The sequence below is a fragment of the Centropristis striata genome, chromosome 21, assembly GCF_030273125.1.
Source record: "Centropristis striata isolate RG_2023a ecotype Rhode Island chromosome 21, C.striata_1.0, whole genome shotgun sequence".
Taxonomy (NCBI): Eukaryota; Metazoa; Chordata; class Actinopteri; order Perciformes; family Serranidae; genus Centropristis; species Centropristis striata.
This window is the reverse complement of record NC_081537.1, coordinates 21442896-21467253: the sequence shown is the minus strand read 5'-3', so window position 1 is coordinate 21467253 and position 24358 is coordinate 21442896. Positions and strand designations below refer to the sequence as shown.

The following is a 24358-nucleotide window of genomic DNA, read 5'->3' as shown; positions in this document are numbered from 1 at the left end:
CTGTTGCATCTCCGCTCCAGTGAGTCAGCGCTCTGATCCAGCTATTTGTCCTCCTCCAGACTGAAACAAAGACGATACATTACTGAAAGCACAATTTAGAAATCCTCTTAGCCGTCCATGCAAATACATTTTGTATGCCTTTTGCTGTATTGTGTAAATGACAAGCCATAAGGGTAGGATATTAGTGTAATTGGCGATTAGGAAGCATTTGGTGGCTTTAGTTTTGGATAATGTATACAGGAGAAAATGAATGTAATTCTTTAGTCTGACAATTCATGAAGCTAAATACTGGGACGACTATTTCTGGAGCCATAATGAGAAAGAACAAAAAATAATTGATGTGCATTAGAGTAACAAACGTTTTCATGCTTGATTGTAAAACAGAATTGGAAAGCAAATATGAGTAAATGTGAGTAAAAACTGGGCTTTGAGTTGAGCTTTCTGACCATTTTCTCAACTCTCCGGATATTTCTGCACAGAACATTCACAGAATCGTGTATTATCATGCAGGTCGTTTTTAAATTTCCCAAAACACTTTGTGCATTGTGGAAGCTGCGTTCTGTTTTTAGATTACGTGAGAATGAGGATTGAAAAGCCATGAATAGTTTGTCCTGCAGACGTGTCTCAGGGATCAGCTCCAGATTCTTTGTGTATTTGCAGAATATCCAAACACCAAACAGACAAGCCTGGTGTAAACAGTGCCATTAAAAGTGAACAGAGGGCATATTTGGTATTAAAGTAAGCTGAAATTCTTCTGAAATATGGCGATGGATGTTATATGGACACCAAGGAACTGGACTTAAGACCAAAGCCTGTTGCCGTAATGTAATATTGCAGGATCAGACGCTGGATTCAATGCCTTGGTTGTTTATAGACAAGTCATGAATAAAAAAAATTTAACTTCTTCCATTGTATATATCCTAACTTCTCATAAGATATATATACAGTGCTTAACAAATGTATAAACCTGTCATCAAAACAACAAAATATAAATATTTCAGAAATCTTTCAAAAGCTTGTTTAAAACTAAAATGTTGTTGTTATTTATTTGGCAAATACAAACAAAATTCACCTTTTTATATCCAGATTTGAGCAATTAATCAAGCAGAACATTCAACCTCTTAAACTCATTTTCTGTTCAGGAATGCAAATTAATAACTATAATTTGACTCTTAATCAAGACATGATAATGTGCTTTTCTATTTTTACATTTTTTTGGGTAAAACAGTACATTTGAAAATTCATGGATAACAATAATAATTATATTTTAGCATTAAAAATATCATTTTGGTTAAAGAGCTTCTACATACTGGTGTATTAACCATTACAGAAACATAAAAAATGATTTGGGTAATTAGTAATGCTGTTAATGTAGAACAGCTGTGGCACAGATTGCTGGTCTAATACATTTGATAAGCACTGTATATATAAATATAATTATACATAAAGATGACATCTGCCTGAGCCTTTTAACTCTTAGAATATATTTTTATACTTAGCAGGAATTTGGGTCTGAAGAAAAATAGTCCTGAAATGTAACCTGCATTAACCTAAAAGTGACACTAGAGGGCGATAGTGGCACACTTATAAACAAGTATATCCACAAATTATTTAGTTTCCCTTAAGGGCTGGAATTTAAACCAACAAGTTTTGCAATTATTTTCTTTTTATGAGTTGTAAAGAACAGCTTTGGAGTGATTCGTCAAGCAGGAAGAGAAAACTTTCAGTGAAACTGAAGTATACTGCAGTGCCAAACCTTCTGTTGGGTTTCATTTGCAGCTTAAAGAGAAACTGAACCATCAGTGCTGTAGGGAGTGGTGGAAGAGGATTCAAATCCTTTATCAAGGTAACACGGTGCACTTTTAGGGTAATATTTAAGCACTTTTCAACCACTTTCAAGGTACTAAATAAAAAAAGATAAGACTCTTAAATCCGTTTTCATCTAATTCATTTATACCCACAGCAATCAATGTGTATTTACACTTTGCTTATTTTACCAGCTGTGCATATTAAGCTTGTTTATTACTGTTTTAATCGTGATAATTTAATGAAAAGTTAGTGTATTGTGTCGATGAAAACACCAGATTACGTTGAAAATCGAGCATTTTTGAAGGCGTATATCCAAATTAAAGCATATTCTTAACCTTCAAAACACAATTATAATATATTAACTATAAATACAATGATAATTTAGCATTTTCCAAACTTTCAAGACTGTGCACAAACCCTGAGGTTGTATCTAGTATAAATCCCACCAAAGTAGAAGCACAGAAGTATTACCAGCAACATTTACTCAGTATTAACAGTAATTGCATTGATTATGCAGGATAATTAGTGTTATATATTGGATAGTTCAGCAGTTGCATACAGGCAGTGTTGTATAACCAGAGGTCTGTCTGTCTACAAAAGTATCATTATCAAAAGTAAAAGTACTCAATATGCAGAATGGACCCACTCAGATTGTTATTTTACCTTTTAGCGTTATATTATCATATATATATATACATGTGTATATATACAGTATATATACATTCTAAATATATTATCAGTTTATTTGCTTTGATGAATTTATGTAAGCATTTTAATTTTGTAAAGACAGGGCTCACTTTTACTACTTAATATACTGTTATGAGGTTTAATTCGATTTAAACGTATCATGTTTTTATGTTAAATCTCGACCAGAAAAGTAACTAGGAGTTAAGAGTACAATATTTGCCTCAAAATGTAGTGAAGTAGAAGTATAAAGTTACATAATGGAAATTATTGGAAATATATGGAAATAATCAAGTAATACTCAAAATTGAACTTAAGCCCAGTACTTGAGTTACATTCCACCACTGAGTATAAGATGAGGTCTCTTTGGCCAGAGATCACAATGTTTTTTACTCTGGTGTATAATTTGGGACAGTCCCGACACCCGAGATGCCACGAGACGACACGTGTGTGCTACGATGCTGGCTCAAACCCGGTGACATCACATGCCAATTAAGTGCGGGGGTAATGGTGATAGCACTGTATGTCATCACATATCCAGATGGCCATCAACTGGAAAAACTGAATTTATTCTCAGGGTAAAAAAAGCTGTGCTGTATTCCATCTGTACAGATAATTTACTGTTGGTTTTATTCGTCATTGATGCAGCATTTCAGCTACATTTCCTCCCCTACAAAACGACTTGGATCATACAACAGAAGTAAATATGTTAACATTAATTCCTGCATGTCAAGTTACACAAAGTATGTTTGAGTGTTTTAAGCGTCTTTATGTGTTATCAAACAAGTTCTAAAGCCTGTTAAAATCAATGTCAGGCTGCAGGGCTCTAATTAGCCAACAAGACGCATCTTGCCCGTAATGTGAAATCTTTTAAACAGGGTTTTATCTTTCATTTCAGGGTTATTTATGTAGATTAATCCACTCCAAGTGGGTGTTTGTTAAACTGTGGATGTGGCTGGAACTCTTCAAGCAGCTCCCTCAGTAAAAAATTCTCGGGTTTACTTGAAGGTCAGATTTCAATGAGCATTTGGAAGCAGGATGTGAATAAACTTGCAGCAGAGTTTGCAGCCTCCTGCGGTGATAGACTTCTGGAAAATGACACAAAAAAAGCCGAGGCGTAGTTAAAGATTACCAGCTTTCTCTTTTATTGAAAAATATAGCTGTTATTTCAAAGAAAGGAAAGTGAGGAAGGTAAATATATTAATATACTGTAAAACCAGAATAAAGGAGTAGGAAAGGAAAACAGTGCATACTTGGCATTACACTACAGCCACTGAATAGAAAAAAGAAGAAAACATTCAACAGCAGAACTTGGAGTCAGTTGTTTTTCGCAGTCCTTATCTTTTTTTTTTTTTTTGCCACTCAACAAACCACAGCTGTCAGGGCATGGAAAACTTTTAGGCAGACCTGGGGCAGAAAGTATTTGCAGAATGGTTTATTCTGGCCTACTTAGGAGTCTCCTACAGAGAAACACAGCAGATTTTAGACAATTACAAGAAAGTATTTCAGCGTAATTTCGTCTACTTTCCCATAATTCTCCACTGCAAATACAATTGGCCACAAATGTGCCGTTTAGTGTTTAGCGCTGCTGACATTCTTCAGGTTCTCACGCCGGTACCACAGAGTCTCACTGCTGATAACAAAAGATTGTTTACTGTAATCATCCATGGCACAAATTATATTTACATGACTTGATTAAAACAAGGACAAATAAGGAGTGTTTTTGTTCTTGGTGATGAACATGAAGGATTGCAGCTGCCCAAACAATCCACAAAGTAAAAGAAAATTTGGCCCATTTACATCAAAATATTAAAGAGCTCTGACTCAAATCATACTGCATCTCTATACATGAGTAAAAAGAAAAAGAATCAAACTAATGTTACCCAATAATATAGTTAGAACATACTTGGCAATTTCCTCCAGATCACTTTTATTTTCTTGCAGCCTGTTCATTCAAACGTGTTTCCAAAACATTACAACGCCCCGAGGCAGAACGGCACAGCATCCTGAGTCTATGTACACGCCCCTGCATCAATGGCACAACAGGAAATCCAATGCTCCCATGTGTCAAACCTGGCAATTAGTTTTCTAACACCAAATAATAAAAAAAAAGGTCAGACGTTAATCACAGACACCAGAAAGCAGCGTTTTTCTGCTTTATTTAGAACTGAGAGTAAACTGGGGGAGTCTACGGAGTGAGCTCGCATTGTGAAACCGACCAAACACAAGAAACAGCCCACCTGTCTGTTCCTGACCCCGCTGTTTCTGGAGCAGTTCCAGCTGGTTGGGGGCCAATAATCCAGCACATTTAATGAGTAGACAGGGAAAGGCCAGATGATGGGTTGATTTAATCATCTGTTCCTACTGTGTGATTTGGGTTGTGTAAAGGAGGTGAATAGTATCACTTGTGGGGCCGGTTCAGGAAATATCTGCCACCCTCACCGCCCCGAGACATACCTGATGCCCGTCTATTAAGTAGCTGCGCTCTAATAACACTTTGTACATGTTTTTACATCCTCAGAGACACGCCTGAACACGCGTCTGGAGAGTAGATGTGTTTTGGATGGAGCCAGAACTATTAATTTTGATATAATAATTTATCTACTGCAGCAACTCCCTTTCAAACTTTTTTTTTTACGCCTTTCTGCTGACTTGCTAATCCTATCAACCTCAGTAATGATGTGGAATGAGATGTGACGACACAGAAATACACATAATTAGCCACAATCACCACCTTCTGCCCTGGTGTTTAAAAAAAAAAGAAAAATCCAGGACCCAAACACATACAAAAGGCCTTCTTTTTTTTGACAATTCACTTTTTTTTCTAATTAAAAGCCTTCACTAGCAGCGGGCGAAGTCATTGTCACCTAATACAGCCTCACCATGACAGCAATAGCAGGATTGATGTGACTTAGGCAATTTTATGTCAACTTGAGTCCAATACTTAAGTGCCTTGCAGTCAACTTCAAAAGAGAAAAGCTGGCTCACTCTGTAGTACCCTTAAGACGTTTTTGTAAGAAATTCAACATATCAGAAAACCCCCGAAATCTAAACTTTTTAAGACTTAGCAGTGCACATTAAGTATGATCCATCCCTTATAAAATTAATGAATAAATACCACAGCTCTCTGTGAATTTAACAAAATGAAGACTATGTCAAAGAGAGACAGCGGCAAAAATGATAAACTACCAAACTCAAATACAACAGGCTACTATAGATCGACTTCCAGATACTCTATGTACACGGAATAAAGTAAAAAATAGCAGAAATCACTTCTTAAATTCATGATATAGACAAAAGTAATAGCTACTTTATCCATTTAGTGTCTAAGCCAAGATATTGTCGTTGGCAGATGAGGCTCCAGGATCACTCCCACACTCAGGGATTACAAAGCTATCTTACTTTCACTTCTTGTCCTTTCCCTCTTCCTTGTTCAGAATCTGTAGTACACTTCCACATCTGGTTTGTGACCTTGCATATCCTTCTCCTCACACCAAATGTGATATTTGTATGATTGACAGCTGGGGGTACAGTTCCTGAACCCTACGGTCACCCTTAACTCCTTGTAGGCTTGTAAATGCACCTTTTAGAAGGACGTGGGTTTAACACAGGAGCCAGTCTTATGTGAAAATGGAGAAATCCCCCAAATAATAATGACAACAAATCCAAAAGCTTTCAAGAGTTCCACTTTGTGAGCCAGTCTGTATGCACTCTAACACGGCCTCAGCTCATATCCTCACTACAGCACAGTGAATAAGGCTTAATTGGTTTTATTTATGATGTTGAACAAAGTGTGCAGAGATTAGATTGATCTGCAACAAGCTTAAAGCAGATGTGGTCCTGCCTCTAAATCCCTCCTCTGACTTTTCCAGCCTCTCCATTAGTGTCTTTCCCACGGCAGTCACGCCAGTTCAGTCTACACTCTAATCTCATCGTCGTCGTCGTCATCCATGAAGGTGAAATCTCTGTCTTCCTCCCCACGAGGTGAACTGTACTTTGCACTGTCCGTGTCGCCGTCGTGGATGTGGTACTGCGGTTTCTCCTCGGTGACCGAGCCGGAGCTGGACACGGAGCAGCTGTCCAGGTTGTGGTGGTTGTTTCTTGTTTGCAGCTCGGGGGTGTAGGGATCCACCGCGGGCTTCTGCTGGTACATGGTGCGAGGTGGCCTCGCCGGGGCCCGCTCCTCCATTTCATCGTCATCTATGTGGGGGATGAGGGACGGCGACGCACGGCCCTCGCTGCCCTTGCCCTCTTCGTAGCCCAGGTCGTCGTCCTCATAGCCTTTCTTTTCCATCACGCTCAAGATGTCCCCGAGCATGGAGGGCCCCAAGTCGATGTGGAAGGACATCATAGACTCTGCGTGCTTCATCCCGCCTCCCTTGGGCATGGATGGGGGCAAATCTGTAAGTTCCCCGAAGTTCCGCTCATCGAACTCTGCATCCAATGTCGCCATTGCCGCTGCTCCGTTTACCGGCTTGCTTTCGTGCTCCGACAGCCTCTTCATGGGGCTCGAGGAAACGCTCTTGGGCAGTTGGTTGCCTCTGTTAATATCCTCATTGTTTAGGTAAGGCAGGGATATGGCGTTTTTCACATAGTTGGACGAGCCACCGGAAGGCGCCATCATATTGTAGTCATACTTGTCCCCCCGGTTGACCGACTGAGATCGCTTGCTGCTTCTGAATGTGCGGGACAGCAGCCCCGGTTTAGGCCCCGGGGAGCCCTGCTTTGGTTCTGGCTCCCTGGGAGGTTCCCCCGATCGGGTGCTAAGAAACGAAGTGTCCCCAAAGGCATCCCCTCCCCTGCCAACGTGCATGGTGTGGCGGAAGTCCCCCAATGGAGCGCTGATCATCTCCGCAGTCAGATCAGCCCGAGACCGCCGCTTCGACTGGTTCGAGTTGTTCACCAGCTGCTTGAGAATAGGCATGATGGCAGCCTGTTACTTATAATCCACAGAGAGAAATTAAAACTAAGATCTGTAGGAGTTCAAGAGAGTTTGTTCCAGAGTTTTTTGGCAATTCTTCGTCAAAGAAAGTATAATTCCAGGTGTTTAATGTGTGCAGCCATTCTGGTCCTTCAGCCCCCGTTTCATGTTACCCTTGGATCAGCCTGTGAAGAACAATAGAGAGCATTAAAGCCACATCACTACTTTTGTTCTTGGCAGACTTTGTGGAAACATGCAATTAATAACCAGCACCATTTCACTATTTTGAATAAAATAACATACCAGTGCAAGTGCTTCTCTAAAAAGCTGTATCTATTAGTTCCTGATGCATAACTCGCTCTGTCCTGATCCACTTCATGTATACAAAGTTTTGTTGCCAGAGTAAAATGAATCCTCACTTGAGTGGTTCTAAACCAACAAAAGCTTTTATATGCAGAAGTCTGAGAGGGCGTTATGTAACGGTGAAGAAAAGCTCTCTGGTACAAAGTTCACAGCACCTTAAACTTACTCAAAACCAATAATAATACCACCAGTGGAGCTTACCCAGGCAAAATAAGCTCCCATTCAAATGTGTGTATAGAGTTATTTCACTACATTTTTTTAGCTCTTCCTAAAACACTAGCAGGCTGCTGTCGCCTTTAAAGTGGCTGCAGTGTCCTCTGTCTCTGCTGTGCTTTAGTTCCCATTTAGGCCCCTGACTGTTACATAACCAGCAAGACACAGGATACTGGGAGCCGCAGCAGTTCAAGCTGGCAGGAATAAAAGAATTCTTAAAAAAAAAAGAATGAAGTGGAACAGCATTTCTTCAGCATGGATCGACTTACAGCACAGCTCAGAAAGTCCAGATCTGTTACATTATGTTCTAACCTTCCTATCATCAAGAGATAAAGTGTTTCGATCGCGGGCTCTTTGTGTTTTCTCACAGTGTCGGCCTTAGTCTCTTTAGCCTTGAAGGCGACATTTGAGCAGCTCTGACGGAATATTTTGTTCCCTCTATCACTGCTTCATTTGATCTGTTTTTTACTGAACAAACATCAGTGGCCATGTCTGACACATTTGTTTATCAGCTCTGGTGAAAGCCAAGTCATAGATGGGAGTTTTGGAGTTTGGGTGCTCTTGATTAAAGCTCTTTCAGCTCACCTTGACCCTGTTCTCACCCCGATTATCTCTGACTCAATAAGCAGATAATGTGGCTCATTTCATAGACCAGACTGTCCTCAAGTCACCAGTGACTCCAGCCTTGAAACGTGATCTTTAAAGAGAATCGGGTGAAGACGTTTAGACACCCACTTGTGTGCTAGCTCCAGTCCACTATCTCCATGTGTTACTGACATTAACAAGGGTTTCAATTGTTTTAGCCAGACAGCAGTTCCGTCATCCTCACTGTTTTCAAACCGGAGCTGAAGCCCACGCTCTAGGCCTGTATACGTATCCCCGCAGTGAATGAATGGGGCTTCACTCAACAATATTCCAAAGAAACGTCACCCATGAAAACATTTGCATCTCTGACAAGAACCCATTCAATTGGAAAGGCAACTGTAGCACCAGAGGGTAAAGAGGGGGGTTTGATAGATGATAAAAGCTGGCGCTGTTGTTTTGTTCGATGCTCTTTCAAAAGAGAGATCATCCCCGAAGAGAACTGAACTCTATCCACTGCCAAAGGTTTTTATCCTCCATATTCAACAACTTCATTCAAGATTTCTTCTGTTGTTCTGCCGCTGCTAATGGCGAAGATGCACTGTCCCCGACTACAAAAAAGATGGTACAAAAGAAGGCCTGAACAAAGAGCAAATGCATTAACAATAGTGCTTGAAAAGCTTATTTTCAAGATGTATTGTGAAGTTCAAGTTCACACCCTTATACGTGGAATGGGCTTACTGTTACGAAAGCTATTTAAACAGCAACTGGATGCCAAATTATAAGATTATAGTGTAGAACAAACAAATGCCCACAAAGTCCCTCTGAGCTGACTCATATTGGTTAGATTAATGCAGTATGATCTATTATTAGCTAAACCCTTTATTACTTCATGGCTTGACAAGGCAGCCTTGTGCAGTAGCCAATTAGTCTCTGCTCCACAGACGGCTGCTGAATGTGTGACTGACCACTCAAGACAACTCGTCAACTCATATGTTCCTCCCCGCTGCCCATAGTTTTGTGTTTCTCTATGGCAACGTCGGCGCAGAGCACCGGCTACCAGGCCAGCTTCCTGTCTCTAAGCCCGCCGGAGACAGCGAGGGAGATTTTATCCCCCTACATGGAGAGATCCGCTCATTCAGATGGATTCAGATGGATGGATTAACCCTTCCTGGTGGCCACATGCAGGGAAGTAAGACAATCGCAGCGGTGCTGTAGCTGAAGGGGAATGCCTTTGATGTGCCTCGTCACTCCAAGACATTCAACCTCAACATAAAATCAGTCAGTGGGTGCTCAAATATCAAAAGGTGCAAACCCCACACCTTAAGTCTTCCTAGGAAATGGCCCATTTAATGTCTATTGGGGCCCCTCGGTGTTTGATGAGGAATAGTTCAAACCCCCTCAGGATCATCAAGACCCCATTATTGTGTGCATGACAAAAGATGAAGTAGGGCCTGCAGGCAGTCCTGTCATATTTAGTTCTTGCCTTTCAGTACTCTGTAAAAGATAAATCATGAAGGATGGCAGTGTTATGTGCCTTCTACTGTTTCAAAATAACATTCATAGACCATTTCTAGTCTGTCTAGAAAACAGTGCTTAATGTTCTGAATATAAAAGTGTAGCTGCATTTAAAGTTATTTCACATACAGAGAGAACATGTATGCATCTGATTTAAGTTGTTTTTGGGAAGTCTATGAATACTTTATGCATCAGGGTTGAATTAAGCTCCTTTTAAATACCATACCTGATCTTTAGCGGATCGTTAGCTTGGAAGGAAAACCGGCCCCAATCTTTAAGCTATTTATTAAAAAGTTATCACAAATCACAAACCAGTACAAAAGATAACCATTTTTTTGGTCTTTTTCATTCATATTTTGAAAATAAAGAGTGGATTGGTAAGACCAAAATGGACGTTCCCATTCCAAAGAACACAACAGGATGGTTAGGCCATTGGCGACTACTGTAATACCTCCATATAAATCTGCTTGCTGCAGGTCGCATACTGACTCACTGAGGTTTTGTAGAAACAACCAAAGAGAAATGGAGTAGAACGAAGCATGCAGGACCAGCCGCTAAATGAGTAACATTTAACAACTTTATGCTTTATCCTCGGCCTATAAAAGCATGAATTACCAACATAATTCTGCCATGCTTCCATACTATACTGGGCTGAACAGCGGGCTGGTGGCCTGTGACATGTGTTGTTGTCACCATGACATCTAACAACCGTCTTCATTTTATTATGTACCAGCTAAACGTCCATTCTGCTTTTATTCTATTTCTGTTAACTGCTGGTTGTTTCTCCTTCTAAGCGTTTGTATAAAAAAGACTTACTGAATGGACTATTCAACTGTTTTCACCTTACTGGATGTTCTTTTTATTTGCTTTTGGGGAGAGGAAGGTAGATTACAGACTGGAGTTAATGTCCTAGATTACTTCCCAGTGCTTTATCTATGATTTTGTGAGCATAGGGTGACTAATATAAGACCGACTCTGATATAAATGAAAGTAAAAGGATTCTTTCTTTTCAATGTCTAGACAGATATAAAAACATACACTCATAGCCCGTAGTGTTTGCTCATACATCGTGACCAGGGATTCCAGTCTGGCCCGTATGGCCTGTACCACATTTATTCTCAGTTCAGCTGGGGGGAAAATTCCATCTCAGCTCTCTTTTTACAGGCTCATGGAGCAAAACAGACAATGGGGTCACACTAGCAAAGCACAGCTATGAATATAAACTGCTGACCATATTTGTATTAGAGCACGAAATATGTCTACATAGGTAATATGTAGTTTGTTGTAGTTGAGAATTATTGCCTCAGTCATGGTGCCAGCCAGTGACGAAGCCCCTTATGTAACCGAGCACTCAGGGTGCCACATGACTCCAGCTCAAACTGAGACAAGTGGTGACAGGGCCATTAATGATTTAGAGCATCTTATGTCGCTGGCAGACTCTGATGCGTCCAGCATGACATCATAACAACCATCATGCTCATCAGCACTCAGTCCCCCTGTTGTAATCCCGTGGATCACAGGCGCCATACAGTCCTCCGTTATCCTAACGCCACTTTCTCTCCTTCCACCCGGTGAACGGGGGGAAAGAGGCTTTATCTGCTTATCCAATCAGAGCTCAGCAACTGTCGAGTTAAAGCAACAGACACACGCTGACTGAGAGGGCTTCTTGTGTCTATTTTTGACTGCGTTTGAATTTTTAAAATGACAAAAGTTGATGATTTATTTACAAGGTGGAAGCCTCCATGCAAGAGCTACAAGGAGACATGTAGAGGGTGATTACACAACAGTTATAGGAGCCCAACTACTGTCTGCCAGGGTATTTTGTTGAGTACAGAAAGGGGAATATAATTTAGATACAACAAAAACAAAAAATTATAATTTATTTACAAGGTGAAAGCACTCATGCAAAAGTGAATTGGATAGCCAAAAATACTCAAATAATACAAATATATTGTTCACAACATGCAGGGATGTTTGCATAAATAATTCCAGAATTTAATTTTGTGCAAAAACTTTCTCTTTGATTTGAAATACAATAAGTGCAGTTTTACATAAACCTCTTGCCTTGTTTTAAGTTTTTTTTAAAGCTTAAAGTCCTCAGTTGTCATTTTTTTTCTCAATGTGATATCCAACACAGAGTCTCTGCTGTCTGAGCAGCCAGAACTCTGCTTTATTTAACCTTGAATCCGCTCCATTGTTAAGTCCTATTGTTACCAACATTGATATGCAAATGATTATGCGAATCAGCCAACACACCGTCTATGACATTGCTAATCAATGAATCAATGGAGCTGCATAAGAATGGAAACTCTGACAAAGAAGGTCAGCAAACTTCATTTGCAGCAACTTTGCAAGGCTCATAACCTCCAGCTCAAACATGCGTTTCCCACGGGGGGAGAGGAGGCTGACAGCGCCATCATCAGAAATATTATCAATAAATTCTTTATCATCTTATTTTAAAGCTATTCCCATTGTCGGTGTCCATGCACAAAAACTGTTGAATAAATAAACATAATGAACAAAAAACTTTTATTATCGGAAATGGTAGAAATGTGCTAAAAATGAAGGAATTAGGAGACTTCATCAACTATGTATGAGTCAGTTTCTGCCTCACATCATGTTGCTGTAGCCTTGGCGTGAGCTCATTAGCAAAGCCTCTCTCTCACCTCGCTGTGTTTTTCCAGGCGCCCAGAATTTCCTCCAGTCCAACATCTACTTATTGCTCTCAACTGAAGCACTCTGGTTATGTAGCACAAAAACTCAGCCTCGTTTCACATAACATACCTGAAAAGTGACACACGAAGTCTTAAAATGTTTGAATGATACAGTAACATCTGATTTTAGCTACAATAGTGGGCCGACCTGTTACCGACGCATGACACTACGCAGCCTTTGTTCCCACGTACTACCTTATTACCGCCTGCTACACACGGAACCCGTTCTTCCTGTTCAACTTCATATCTACTCACATGGCTCCCAGGCTAACCCTGTATGACAAATGGCAGAAATATCTTGCACAGACAAGGTGGAAATCATGTGAATTTCAAGAAAGAGAGGCTCCAAACAGGTGTAACGCGGCCTAGAAGAAACTATGATCTCACCGGAAACTGATCTGATGCATGTAAATCACCCCTGGAGGGCTCCGAACTCTCTCAGTCAACACACCCACGTGGAGTTTCTGAGAGGAAACAGTTTGGATTAACAGTAAAGGTTGGTGCTCCTTCTGTACTGACCTGACCCTGCTGACCAAAAAAAAAAAAGTTTGCACTGTCTGCACTACCTAAAAGCACTTACGTCCTAATGGACTCAAACTTAACCCATAGCACTTACTCATGTGTTGTTTTTGGGCTTTATCTTTGCTTGTGTTGTATTAACTCTTAAATGTACATTATTTTGTATAAAAGCATCTGCTAAATGACATTGTAGAAATTGTAGACTGGAGATTAATTCAGATGAAAATACCCAAAGATTTAAAGGTATGCTATTTAAAAAAATATGCCAGGAATCAGTTGATTTCAAAGATTAAAAAGTATGTTATTTAAAGTGTGCCACCAATCAATACATTTCCTGAAGATACTTAAGTTAACTTGAATCATTCCTGACAAGTATACACTTCTTTGTTTCCGACAGTATCCAATCAAATCTCAGGAGAAAACCATTAAGAACAAATACGACAAACTTCAAAAGACATTTATGATCATTGTAAATGTCTGCTGTTAAAATTAATGGCATTACATGTGTTGAAGAGTGCATTGTGACATGTAAAAGTTAACGACTTGGTACTTACAGTGCAAAAGCTTGAGACTTACTCGTGACAAAACAATAACTTGGTTCCACTTCTGCTTTTAAACGGCCATGTGGCTCTAGAGCTGCCTAATGTCCCATAATAGTCATTGTGAATACTTTGTGTGGTTAATTAATTCATCATTTAAGCTAATTAAATGATGTTTTTTGACCGGTAGTGACCCTGTAGAGCAGGTTTAGCGTTTGTATTATTTTCCACCGGTGTAGCAGAGGAGAAGGCTGCTTCTCTTTGTTTTTCTAATCAGCATTAAAATAATTGTTGACCTCAGAAATCTTACATTCAGTACCTAGCCTAATCTGGCAGCTCCTACCACAACTCTCAGCCCTCCTCAGCTGAGTATATCCTCCTAAATCAATTATTAATACACTGTTTTATGATATTCCACTGAGGAAGATGTGAGTTGTAATTGTTGTAATTGCTTTATGAGGCAGTAACACGTTCGACGTGTTTATTAGACATTATGGGTGAACAGAAAGGTTGAATGTAAACAAAACCTTATTTGATTAAAATGAACATTTCCTGGGGGCCCAGTTAATACCTTAATTAGCAAAATCTTCAGCGTCAACAGACTTGTCCTCACATAACACGCTGCTATTAAATTAAACACTGCACCCCAAAGCGTTAAGAAGTTACAGAATCCTCAATAAGAGTCCTCAATAATTGCTTAATATAATGCTTAAAATAAACTAATTATTGCCAACGACGAGTCACAAAATGACCTGCAGAATGTGCTAGTCACAATGGAAAAGTGCATCAAGATTTTCAAGCAGATATGCAAATATGTGAGCAACTGTGCAATTATTCAAATACAGCAATGGTTTACATATTAGGTGATATAGTAGATAATAGAAACCTGACAGTTTGGACTTCACAGATGAGGCATTCTGATCACCCTGAGTGCTTTATCTGCAGAGGACTGACAAGATAGTGAACAATCATCGTGTTCATTTAAAAAAAAATAAAAAACCCTCTGGGAGACAAGTTCAAACAGCAGCGCGCGGGGAAAATCTACCTACATCAGCAGGACTGCAGCCTAACACGCCCTCTGTATGTGTGTTAGTAAACTGTAGCACATCAGCCTGCAGGGCCCCAATGCTGCACCGACAGAAACAAAACCACAGGAGGATTAAGGCCAGCGTGTTTGACGCGAGCAAATAAAACCAGCATGCCTGAGCCAGCCCTCAGCCCTGTGACAGGAGCTCAGGACAGCAAACTGCACACCTCCATCCAGCCCAAAAAATATATATCGATATAAAAAATATATTGATATATTTTTAAATGTGATATGGAATTAGACTATATTGCATATATATCGATATAGTTTACATTTTTTTCTTTCTTTATGTATAACTGCTGCCCTTACTAGGGTTTGTCATATTTAGTTATTTCGTAATGTTTGTTATTCTTTCCTCATATAAATATATTTATTTCAAAAAGAGATTGGCTTATTTATTTCATAGGCTATTTTTATTTAAGATTTTTTTTTTATTTAAATGTACACTTCATGGAGCTTTGATTTTAATAAAAAGGTTCTCCTATTATACAGTATTTATGTTCGCTTAAATAAACGGTTTCAATAAAATTACTTGTGACATGTTATATTTGGCTTTGACTGAACATTTGCTCTCACTTTGCGATAAAAATATCGGGATATATATCGTATATTGATATTCAGCCTTAATATATCTGGATATGACTTTTGGTCCATATTTCCCAACCCTACCCACCAGCCTGCTCTACTCTTTCTGACTCCAGAATGCATTTTCTAGCACATTTCCTGTCTTGCACAAGCTACAGTTATGACCCAGCGCTATCACCACCACATGACTAGTGATTTTTTTGTAATCCAAATCCTGATATCCAGAAGCAGAGGACAGGATTCCAAAAGATTTCTCTCTCTGGTTCCATTCAAGCTGGCCTTTTTATAAAGCTGTTACTCCTGAACAAAGCGTCGGGTCAGATGCTGGGTGTGCTGCCATGCTGCGCTCCAGCCAGCGAGGGAGAAGAAGAACCTTGGCTTGAAACCAAACAGATAGATATGAACATATTTCTTGATTATATAATAAGCCAATGGCCACAACACATCTCCTGAGAGATGTTTTGGGAACAAAATGCCCCTCATCTCCATGTATGAATAATATGCTGAGTAAAAAATGTGAAGGGCCACAACCTTACCCATGTGAAGCGACAATACCGCGGGGACTTTTGGAAAAAGGGAAAGGCACAGATGGAACCACTGAAGAGAAACAAACCCTCAAAGGGGCGGTGAAGGGTGTCACCACATTGGATTCACTCAGTCATGCCAGCACAGTGACAGACGTTCTTTCTCCGTGTCCTGCATGAAATGTACCCAAACCCTCATTACGCCTACAGTGGAGAGATTGTACTGCGCTGTGTGTGTGAGCGCGCGCACACAAGAGTACATGTCTAATTAATCGCTGAAATCCGCCCCATCAGTCTCTGACAAATAGACCGCATTCACGCCTGGTACCGGATAGCAGGATCTGAGCCAAGTGGTTGAATGAACCATCCGATAGCTGCTGGACGACAAAACAAAGCAGAATTTCTGCTGAGGATTGTGCTGAAAAAGACAGAGAGGGAATACAAAATGCTACAGCAGGGATGCCAAAGTCATAGTTGGCTTGGGCTATAGTTAATAAGTTCAAACAGTTTACTGGCAGGGTTTTCTGCCGTGTTTTCCAAAGAAAAGGGGGTCAGAAGCTCTGACACGTTGCAGAATTAGACCTTTGGGGAAAGAAAAATGCCAAATCACCAAAAAGATAAAGCGACAAACTCTACAAAAACAGGACATACACATGTAGAAACTTTGGTGGACTCAGCAGGAGGCTTGTGAGTGGGATGGAGAGATAAGTGTCCGTTTTCTGCACTGTGTCAACTTGTCAACGACTCCTGGCCTTTTTTTTTTTATAAGCAGCCTCCCCACTGAAGTCAAACACACAAACCGGCTATAAAGGCCTTAGGCACAGAGCCCTGACTGACAAGATGAGTTAATAAATCCCCATGGTGTTCGCTTTGATGACACCGACTGCAAACAACAAAACACTTGCCGACAAAAGGGAACACACAGACCCACAAACATGCCCACTTCAACCTGATAATAGCAACTGACAACAGAAGTTGACAAGCTTAAAAATCCCAGAACGGGATGCAGATAAAGACTCCTGTCCTCATAAAGCACATTGTTAACTTAATTGTGCCCTTGCTTGATTTACCAACATTCACAATGATTTGGTTAGTGCTGTGACTGTGTGTGTGTGTGTGTGTGTGCGTGTGTGTAACTCTTCGGGAATGTCACGCTAAGCACACAGGGACTGATTACATTTCAGCAGCTCAGCTCACTGAGACAGAGTTGATCTGTGTGCATGCTTTAATCTAATATAAATTCAATGTGTGCATGGCAGCTAAATTCATGTCAAGGCCAAATAAGTTGTCGGACTACAATTAAAACCTTTAATGTCTTTTATAAAGCAAAATATTCTTTGTTTCCAGCTTGTCAAATGGGACAAATTGCTATTTTTTTTTGTAAATTGAATTTATATGGATTTAAGAGCGTGGGTCGGACAAAACAAGAAATTTAAAGATGTCACCTTGAGCTCTGGGGACTTTTTTGAGTGTAAAATTAATTGGAAAAATACCAACAAAGACAACAAATCATTTCTTGTAGCCCTTCAAAATAAAAAGCCACAGGCATGGAAAGCGGATTACATCAGACAACATAAAAGCCACAACCTAACATCGCATAATATGGCTTCTTTGAAACACGGAGATCCGTTCTGTCCAGATGATAAAAGCTCAAAATCCTTTCGGGAATCACCACCTAAAGTCTTTGAGGTATCAACAGTGTCATCTCACCGCAATCCATCTTTCTTTTATTTGGTTTTCTTAAAGATAGCTTTCACATCTGGCATGCTACTTTGATTTTGGCAATCAAGCAACAACTTGGATTTCCTGGAAACATCTGTCTACGAGCATAAAGTTTTCATTAGTGGAGCGCATACAGATGGCTTGTTGTGGCTGTGTGTGTGTGTGTGTGTGTGTGTGTGTGTGTGTGTGTGTGTGTGTGTAAGTAAATGTGAGCATTAAGTTTAAAGTCCATCAACAGACCCCTACTGAAACTGCAACGTAAATAGGTTCAAGGGTCACCTGGGAGAGTTGGCCTCTGACTCACACACTTTTGATTTAAAAACAAGCACACACACACAAACACTGTTGGCTCCCACATGACAGACAAAATCTATCTGTAACTGAGGAACCAGCAATGGCACAAAGTACAATGGAGGAGAAAGAACAAAAAACAAAGCAGAGGAAGACGCGAACCAAACCCTTTTGGCACACCCAAACCACACGCATGTACCTATAAAGGAAAACAAACACATGCACGTACACACACATACACACACTTCGGGGCTCAAAGGTGACCCACATGAATAACCCCTATTATTTACAGCCATTCCCATTAATTTAACACAAAGAGACAAAGATACCTATCTACCAGGCATTGTAACCTTCCACCACAGCACTGGATCACTGACCTAAAAATGTCCTCTGGAGGCTCGGACAGGAAAATGAGTCTTGCTTTATTCAGCGATTCTCACAGGATCATCAGACAACCTCGATAACAGCCCACAGTAGTTCATGTGACCGTTCCCATCTCCTGAACTAGTTTCCTGGCATGAATTTGTCATCCCGTGGGCACAGAGGTGACCACAGTTACGCCAACAGTCCTCCTTTGTCTTTTCAGTGCACGCTTGAGAGACAAACCACCTGTTTCTGTGTCTATACAGAGTCGCAACACAATGAGGGCTCACTGGACTGTAAACAGGCCAAAGCCTGGCCCGCTGCACCGTCATGTGTGTTTTCAATATATGACCCTGAGTCAACATATGCTGCACTAAGCATGGCTGCTGCTAAAACCAATAGTGTGTCAGTGACAAACAGCAGAGGAGGGAAACTTAATGCAATGTTGTTAATGTTTAACTGTGTATGCTATAGAAGCCAGCACGCTATAGTAGTTACTGCACTTGAATTTAATAGAAATGTGGAACAAAGAAAGGCAAGTCTGCAGAGTTTCTTATCAGACTGTTTCATTTACACAATTCTGCTGATACACTGTTATAAATATGTATCAACTGCTGGGTTATCGGCTTCTAACTGTATGTGTAACAAGAGATTTTCTAATGAATTCAATTACATAGAGAGATGACAATTTATGCAGCTCAAGGGGAGATTTTCCAGGTTTTCCATGACATTACAGAGCTCAACAGTGACTTAGAAGTGGTTACCAAGATGGAATAACATAAGCATCTGCTTTAAGTTTCTGCAACGTATTTGCCTCATATTAATAGTACTTGTTTTGTCTTGTAATTTATAGGATTTATAGAATGACATGATGTACAGTGATATGATTCATGTTATGACTATAACAGCAATAAAAAATGAGATTGTAGAATTGTAAAAAAGTGGTTACCACTGATTACAACCAAAGAATTGGTTGCCAATTTATTCAAAATGGTTGTAAATGGCAACCCTCGTCAACCCAGGTCCTACTCTCAGTTTCCGACAACTTTCAAAAAGCAAACAAACACACAACTCCATTTAAGGGAATTCATCTCAAACAATTTTCTCAGAATGACTAAAGTAAACACAGAAAGTAGTCCACTGGAAATCCCTGCAGCTGCTGCATTCCTTTTTTTCTTTTCTTTTCTATTTTTTTTTTAAAGGGTTGTCATCCTTATGAGTCATTTGAAGTCGTCTTTCCCAAAGTCTTGGTTTGCCAAAGAGGTAGTGAGTACATCATCATGACTAATAGACGTAACGGACAAAAAATGTAAGAATGAGACCCAGGTTGACTGAAATGTCCCTTTAAATGTGCCACTGCATCATCATGTCATAACTGAAACAAAGATATGGCTCATGTTGCAAAATGTGTTTGTCATAAGATAGGATTTCTGAGGACAGGTGTGTCCGCTGATGATGGATGATGTTGATCTAAAACAGAAACCACAGAAGATGTTCCGAGACTTTCGCAATGTGGGAACAACCCACCGCACTGGCCACAGTTCGCTTCACCTCAGACATGATAATTACCCAAACTGGTTCAACAGTTTAAACTATGCGTATCATGTGCTGCTCGAGTGACGATACAACACTACAAACATAAACTCAATCGTCAACTACATTATGTAATATGTAATTTTTAAGCACACGATCAATAGCTGTGGCGTCAAACTGTCAGTGGGTTGAAGTGTTTTCAGTGTGAAGTGTTTGGGAAAATACTTCCTGACGAACGGGTTATTTTCCTCCACGGTGGTCACGTTACACTGACGGTAACCAAAACAGACACCAATCTGAGCGGTCGGGTGACAGGTGCATACGGGTTGTTGCACAAAAGAAAAAGCGAAAGTGGCCCCTTTTTCTTGGGAACAGCCGTGATATATTGTTGTTAAATGGGGTGGCAAAGGGCATGTGGTGTCACTGTGCCAGAACCGGCTAAGGTTTCTCTCTGAGTAACAGGATTACAGCCTTGTGCCCAATATTGAATGCTGATGGATTTTCAGGAGGGTTTGGCCCCCGACACACTATTGACCTCTTTAACTATTAAACACTTACTGTAATTCCAAAATAAGATCATTTACTCTTGAAAACAAATACACGGGGTTTTGTCGAGAAAAAGAATGATCATAATGGCCTTGGTAGACTAAATCAGAGGTACTCGATCAAGAGGCCAGAGGCAAATCTGTGAGGTCGTTAGAGGATTAACAGGATAGGATAGAAAAACAATTTAAAAAAATTCTGCTGGACCAAATTATATTCTAGTTTTTTAAAGTTTTCCTGGGGTTACTACATGATTTGTGCTGTAAAAATGTTTTTAGATGAAACAGAAAGACTCTTTGGTTGACCTGGTCATGACTCACAGACATACGTACGCAGCTAGAAACGAGTCACTGCCTTTAAGCACCACAAGCCACAAGGTTGGACACCACAGAGCTAAATTACGGCCTTTTTAACAGGGAACCTCTGTCTCAGATACTGATCTTGTTAATTTGCTTCTCTTGATCGAAGTTCAAAGGCAAATATATTTGTCAAAAAGCATGACATCCAGTGTTAACTGGATTCTAAAGTCTGCTGAAAGATTAACTCGAACACCCTCAGCATGATTTCTCTTCAGAGTTCAAAGACCTCGCTGCTTTCTTTGCAGGCGGGGTGAATCCTGTAATTGTCTTAGACAAAACAGCTCTCCTCGGGGAGTTCAGCATAAGCCTCGATGCTTTCCAGTATCAACAGCTGAAAAAATTACACATCCGTTACCTTTGAAATGATTAACACTTCACAGAAACTCAGAGGCATCTACAGCCACAGTGCATTACTGAAACACTTCCAATAAAGTTATAATATATCAATAAGTGATGTTTTATACACATTACAGCTGACAATTGGAATTTGGCTAAAATTTAATCCATGAACCCCCCCCCCTGCTAACAATGATTCACAAAGACATATTTCTAGTTTTCTTTCCCCCAACTAGACGACCTCTTGCACGGACCGTGTAATTGCAACGATGCCATCCAGCCGACCAAATGTCAAGATATTCTCCCATCATTCCCTGCAGGCCTCCTATGGAGCATGGGATAAAGGTGGGTGGATTACAGCGGCCGCAAACAATTCACATAGGCATTTCCTGAGGCATGGGAACCTGCAATGTACTGTAGGTTATCACATCTGATTCTAATTTGTATTTATTCTCTCATAAACTAAAGCAAAAAACTCCATACGTTTAACCTCCACAAAATACTGACGAGGAAATTAGTTGCCTCCAGTTTAACGAACTGCCTGAGAAACCGCCTGAAGTCAGTGTTTTCACAAGAGTGCAAATGAGTCTAACTGCCTCTCCCCAACCCCCACTCCTGTACGCCCTCTTTGCAGTATAAAACTGTAATGACCTCAGCGCAGTCGGAGTCGGGCAGGTAGCCAGCTTCCTCACTACGCAGCACCAGCAGGATCCTCCAGAGCCAACTGAAATAGCCTCCATTGCAAAAAAAAAGCAGTCAGAGATAACACAGACACACACACACGCACAATCTCCCCTCCCCTCTGACTCTGCAGCACACACAATAGATCTTGATGGAGAGATATCTGCCTGGCAGCTCTAGAGAAGTCATACAATAAGGAGCTGAAAGGCCTGGAGTGTGTGTGATAATGCATCACTTTAGTCACTGGAAAAGACACAGAAAGGCGAGAAGAGACTTGCAAAAGTCTGACCTTGGCCTAAATCTCTCAAATTGCCTGATTTCTCCTTAATCTAGCTACCAATACACTTCTGGGTAAATGATTCATCAAGCATAGTGACAAATACTGACTGACCTAAGGGCTGTTGTCAGGGTGTGGTTGTGTGTTTGTGCATGTGTGTGTAGGAGGAGGTCAGAGGGCAACAGTCGTACAAAGACAACACCAAAGCCAAGCCCATTAGTCAATATGTCCTCATGCTTTTGTCCAGACTGGCGGTTTAACAGAAATGAAGGCCTGATTACTAACGAGGAGTGAGGAATAATTAAAGTGGACGTTATAAAACGGGCCTGCACACTTTATGGCCGGCGTAGTTAAAGTCAAGCACACACTATACGGGCCTTCGATCAGAGCGTGATGAATGAGGCTGGGCAGGTATAGAGCCATGGTGGCGATTCTAGAGTAAATTACCCAGTTCATCAAGCATGATGACCGTGAGAGGCAAGTGCCAGGTCTGTAAACACAAACAGGAAGAACTCGCTAATGATGCGGGAAAGTGGACAAATTTAGGAGTGACGGATGAGGTGAAAGTAGCCGTGTAGCTTGTTGAGCTCTTGGTAGATTCCCAGATAGTTTAGAGTGTTTTGTGTTCCCAAAGCTGAGTGGTAATGTTATGTAACTCTCAGTGAGGGGAACTGATGCTTTTAAGTCCATCTGGCCGCTCTGATTGAACCATATCCTGTCCTGGAGCTGGGAGTACTTATTTGGGATGCTTATTTCAGACTCTGCGACCTAGTTTCTACTGTTGCATATCTACAAAATTAATAAAGAAGTTATTAATGATTTGTAATTTGGCAGTCCAGAGGTCTGTGGGCCCTTTGGGAATCCTGATGGAGATCCCACATGAGAAATAATTTACTCTAATTGTCTTTTTACTCAGTTAGTGACTCCTTTCATCAGCTTATTGTGGTTTTGGCCTTGCCTCTAAAACAGATTATATATTTCTTTTATGAAGCAAGAATTCTAGCAAAACAAATGCATTTGTGCCAAACTGTAACCTAAAACCTCTATATTCTGAGATCCCATGATAAACATAGTTTGAGGAGCTTTGCACAACTTCATGATTGTGAAACAAATTCTCTAAAAGTAGCAAAGTTTCTGCAGTGGTAAAAACATGCAGCTCCATATAAAACAAGCAGAGTATCTGGACACAAAGAAAACATTGTGGAGCACTTTTTGACCCATTAAGGCAAACTGAGTTAGTGACTTTAATCATGTTATGCTTTGCCCTTTCCTTTCTAGTATTCACCAGGCTGATGGAGGACACCGAGGACGCCAGAGGGCTCATTGTTGTCGCTCCATATGGGACAGCCAGGAGCCCGAGGAGACTGCCAGGCGCTGATTGACCACAGGCAGGTCTGACATTCAAATGAGATGCAGATTTTTTTACCCTTCGCCTGTTCTCTGACCCCACAGAGTAGCCTGAAAACTATATTAGACATGCTATCTAAAGCCGAATGCTAACTAAAAGTCGTCACTAGCACTGGCCTTAAATAAGTGTAATAGAACTGGACATTATAGCTCCCTCAACTCTAAAACAATAACATGAAGAAATGTTACCTCTCTTTGGTCCGAGCGGTGGCAAAAGTTTCAGGTTATATTCCACTTTACTTCCCGTAAACACAGAAGGACAGCAGAGCGGGAGGAGAAGCCGCTGTGTCACTGCAAAGTCAGTCACTTTCCTCGGCAGGAGAAGCAGAAGAGTTGCGGCAGGACGGTTCCCTTGTTGGTGCTCCAATGTCCGTTTAGTTTGCATGTGTGTGGCTCACAAAGCGGCCCTCCCCCCTCTCCTCCCCTCTGCTCCCTCCCTCCTCTCATGTGCCTGAGAGCACCACCTCCTGCTGCGGTTTAAAGGGACAGAGGCCCATTTATCCACAACACATAACAATAGGCAGAACTTCAACTTGGTGGGCTCCCAGGCAATCAGACTGATGGCAGTGAAACAAGATATTCAACACGAAGCAGTGGGTAAGTTAAAGGAACTTTGATATTTTTAAATATGAAAATGTTAAAAAAAAAATCCAATTTTACAGATACAGTGCTAAACACATTTATTAGACCACCACTGGTATATGCCACAGCTGTCCTAAATTAAGAGCATTAGTAACTAGAAAATTTCCTCTGGGGAAATTTTGAAAGGGCCACGGGGGCTACTGCCG

The 24358-nt window shown here is 40.7% G+C and overlaps 1 protein-coding gene across 1 annotated transcript; it reads right to left on the bottom strand.

Moving 5' to 3' along the window:
- Positions 1–3614: 3614 nt before the first annotated feature.
- On the bottom strand, positions 3615–23969 carry cdc42ep4b (CDC42 effector protein (Rho GTPase binding) 4b). The gene is made up of 2 exons (XM_059324691.1): positions 23760–23969; positions 3615–7599 (listed from the first exon to the last, which is right to left on the bottom strand). The coding sequence occupies exon 2, from the start codon at positions 7415–7417 to the stop codon at positions 6410–6412; it is 1008 nt and encodes a 335-aa protein (XP_059180674.1). The 5' UTR covers positions 7418–7599; positions 23760–23969; the 3' UTR covers positions 3615–6409.
- Positions 23970–24358: the final 389 nt, after the last annotated feature.

What these genes read in the sequence shown, in the direction of transcription:
- cdc42ep4b (XM_059324691.1), bottom strand. Translation starts at nt 7,417, where the DNA reads ATGCCTATTCTCAAGCAGCTGGTGAACAACTCGAACCAGTCGAAGCGG.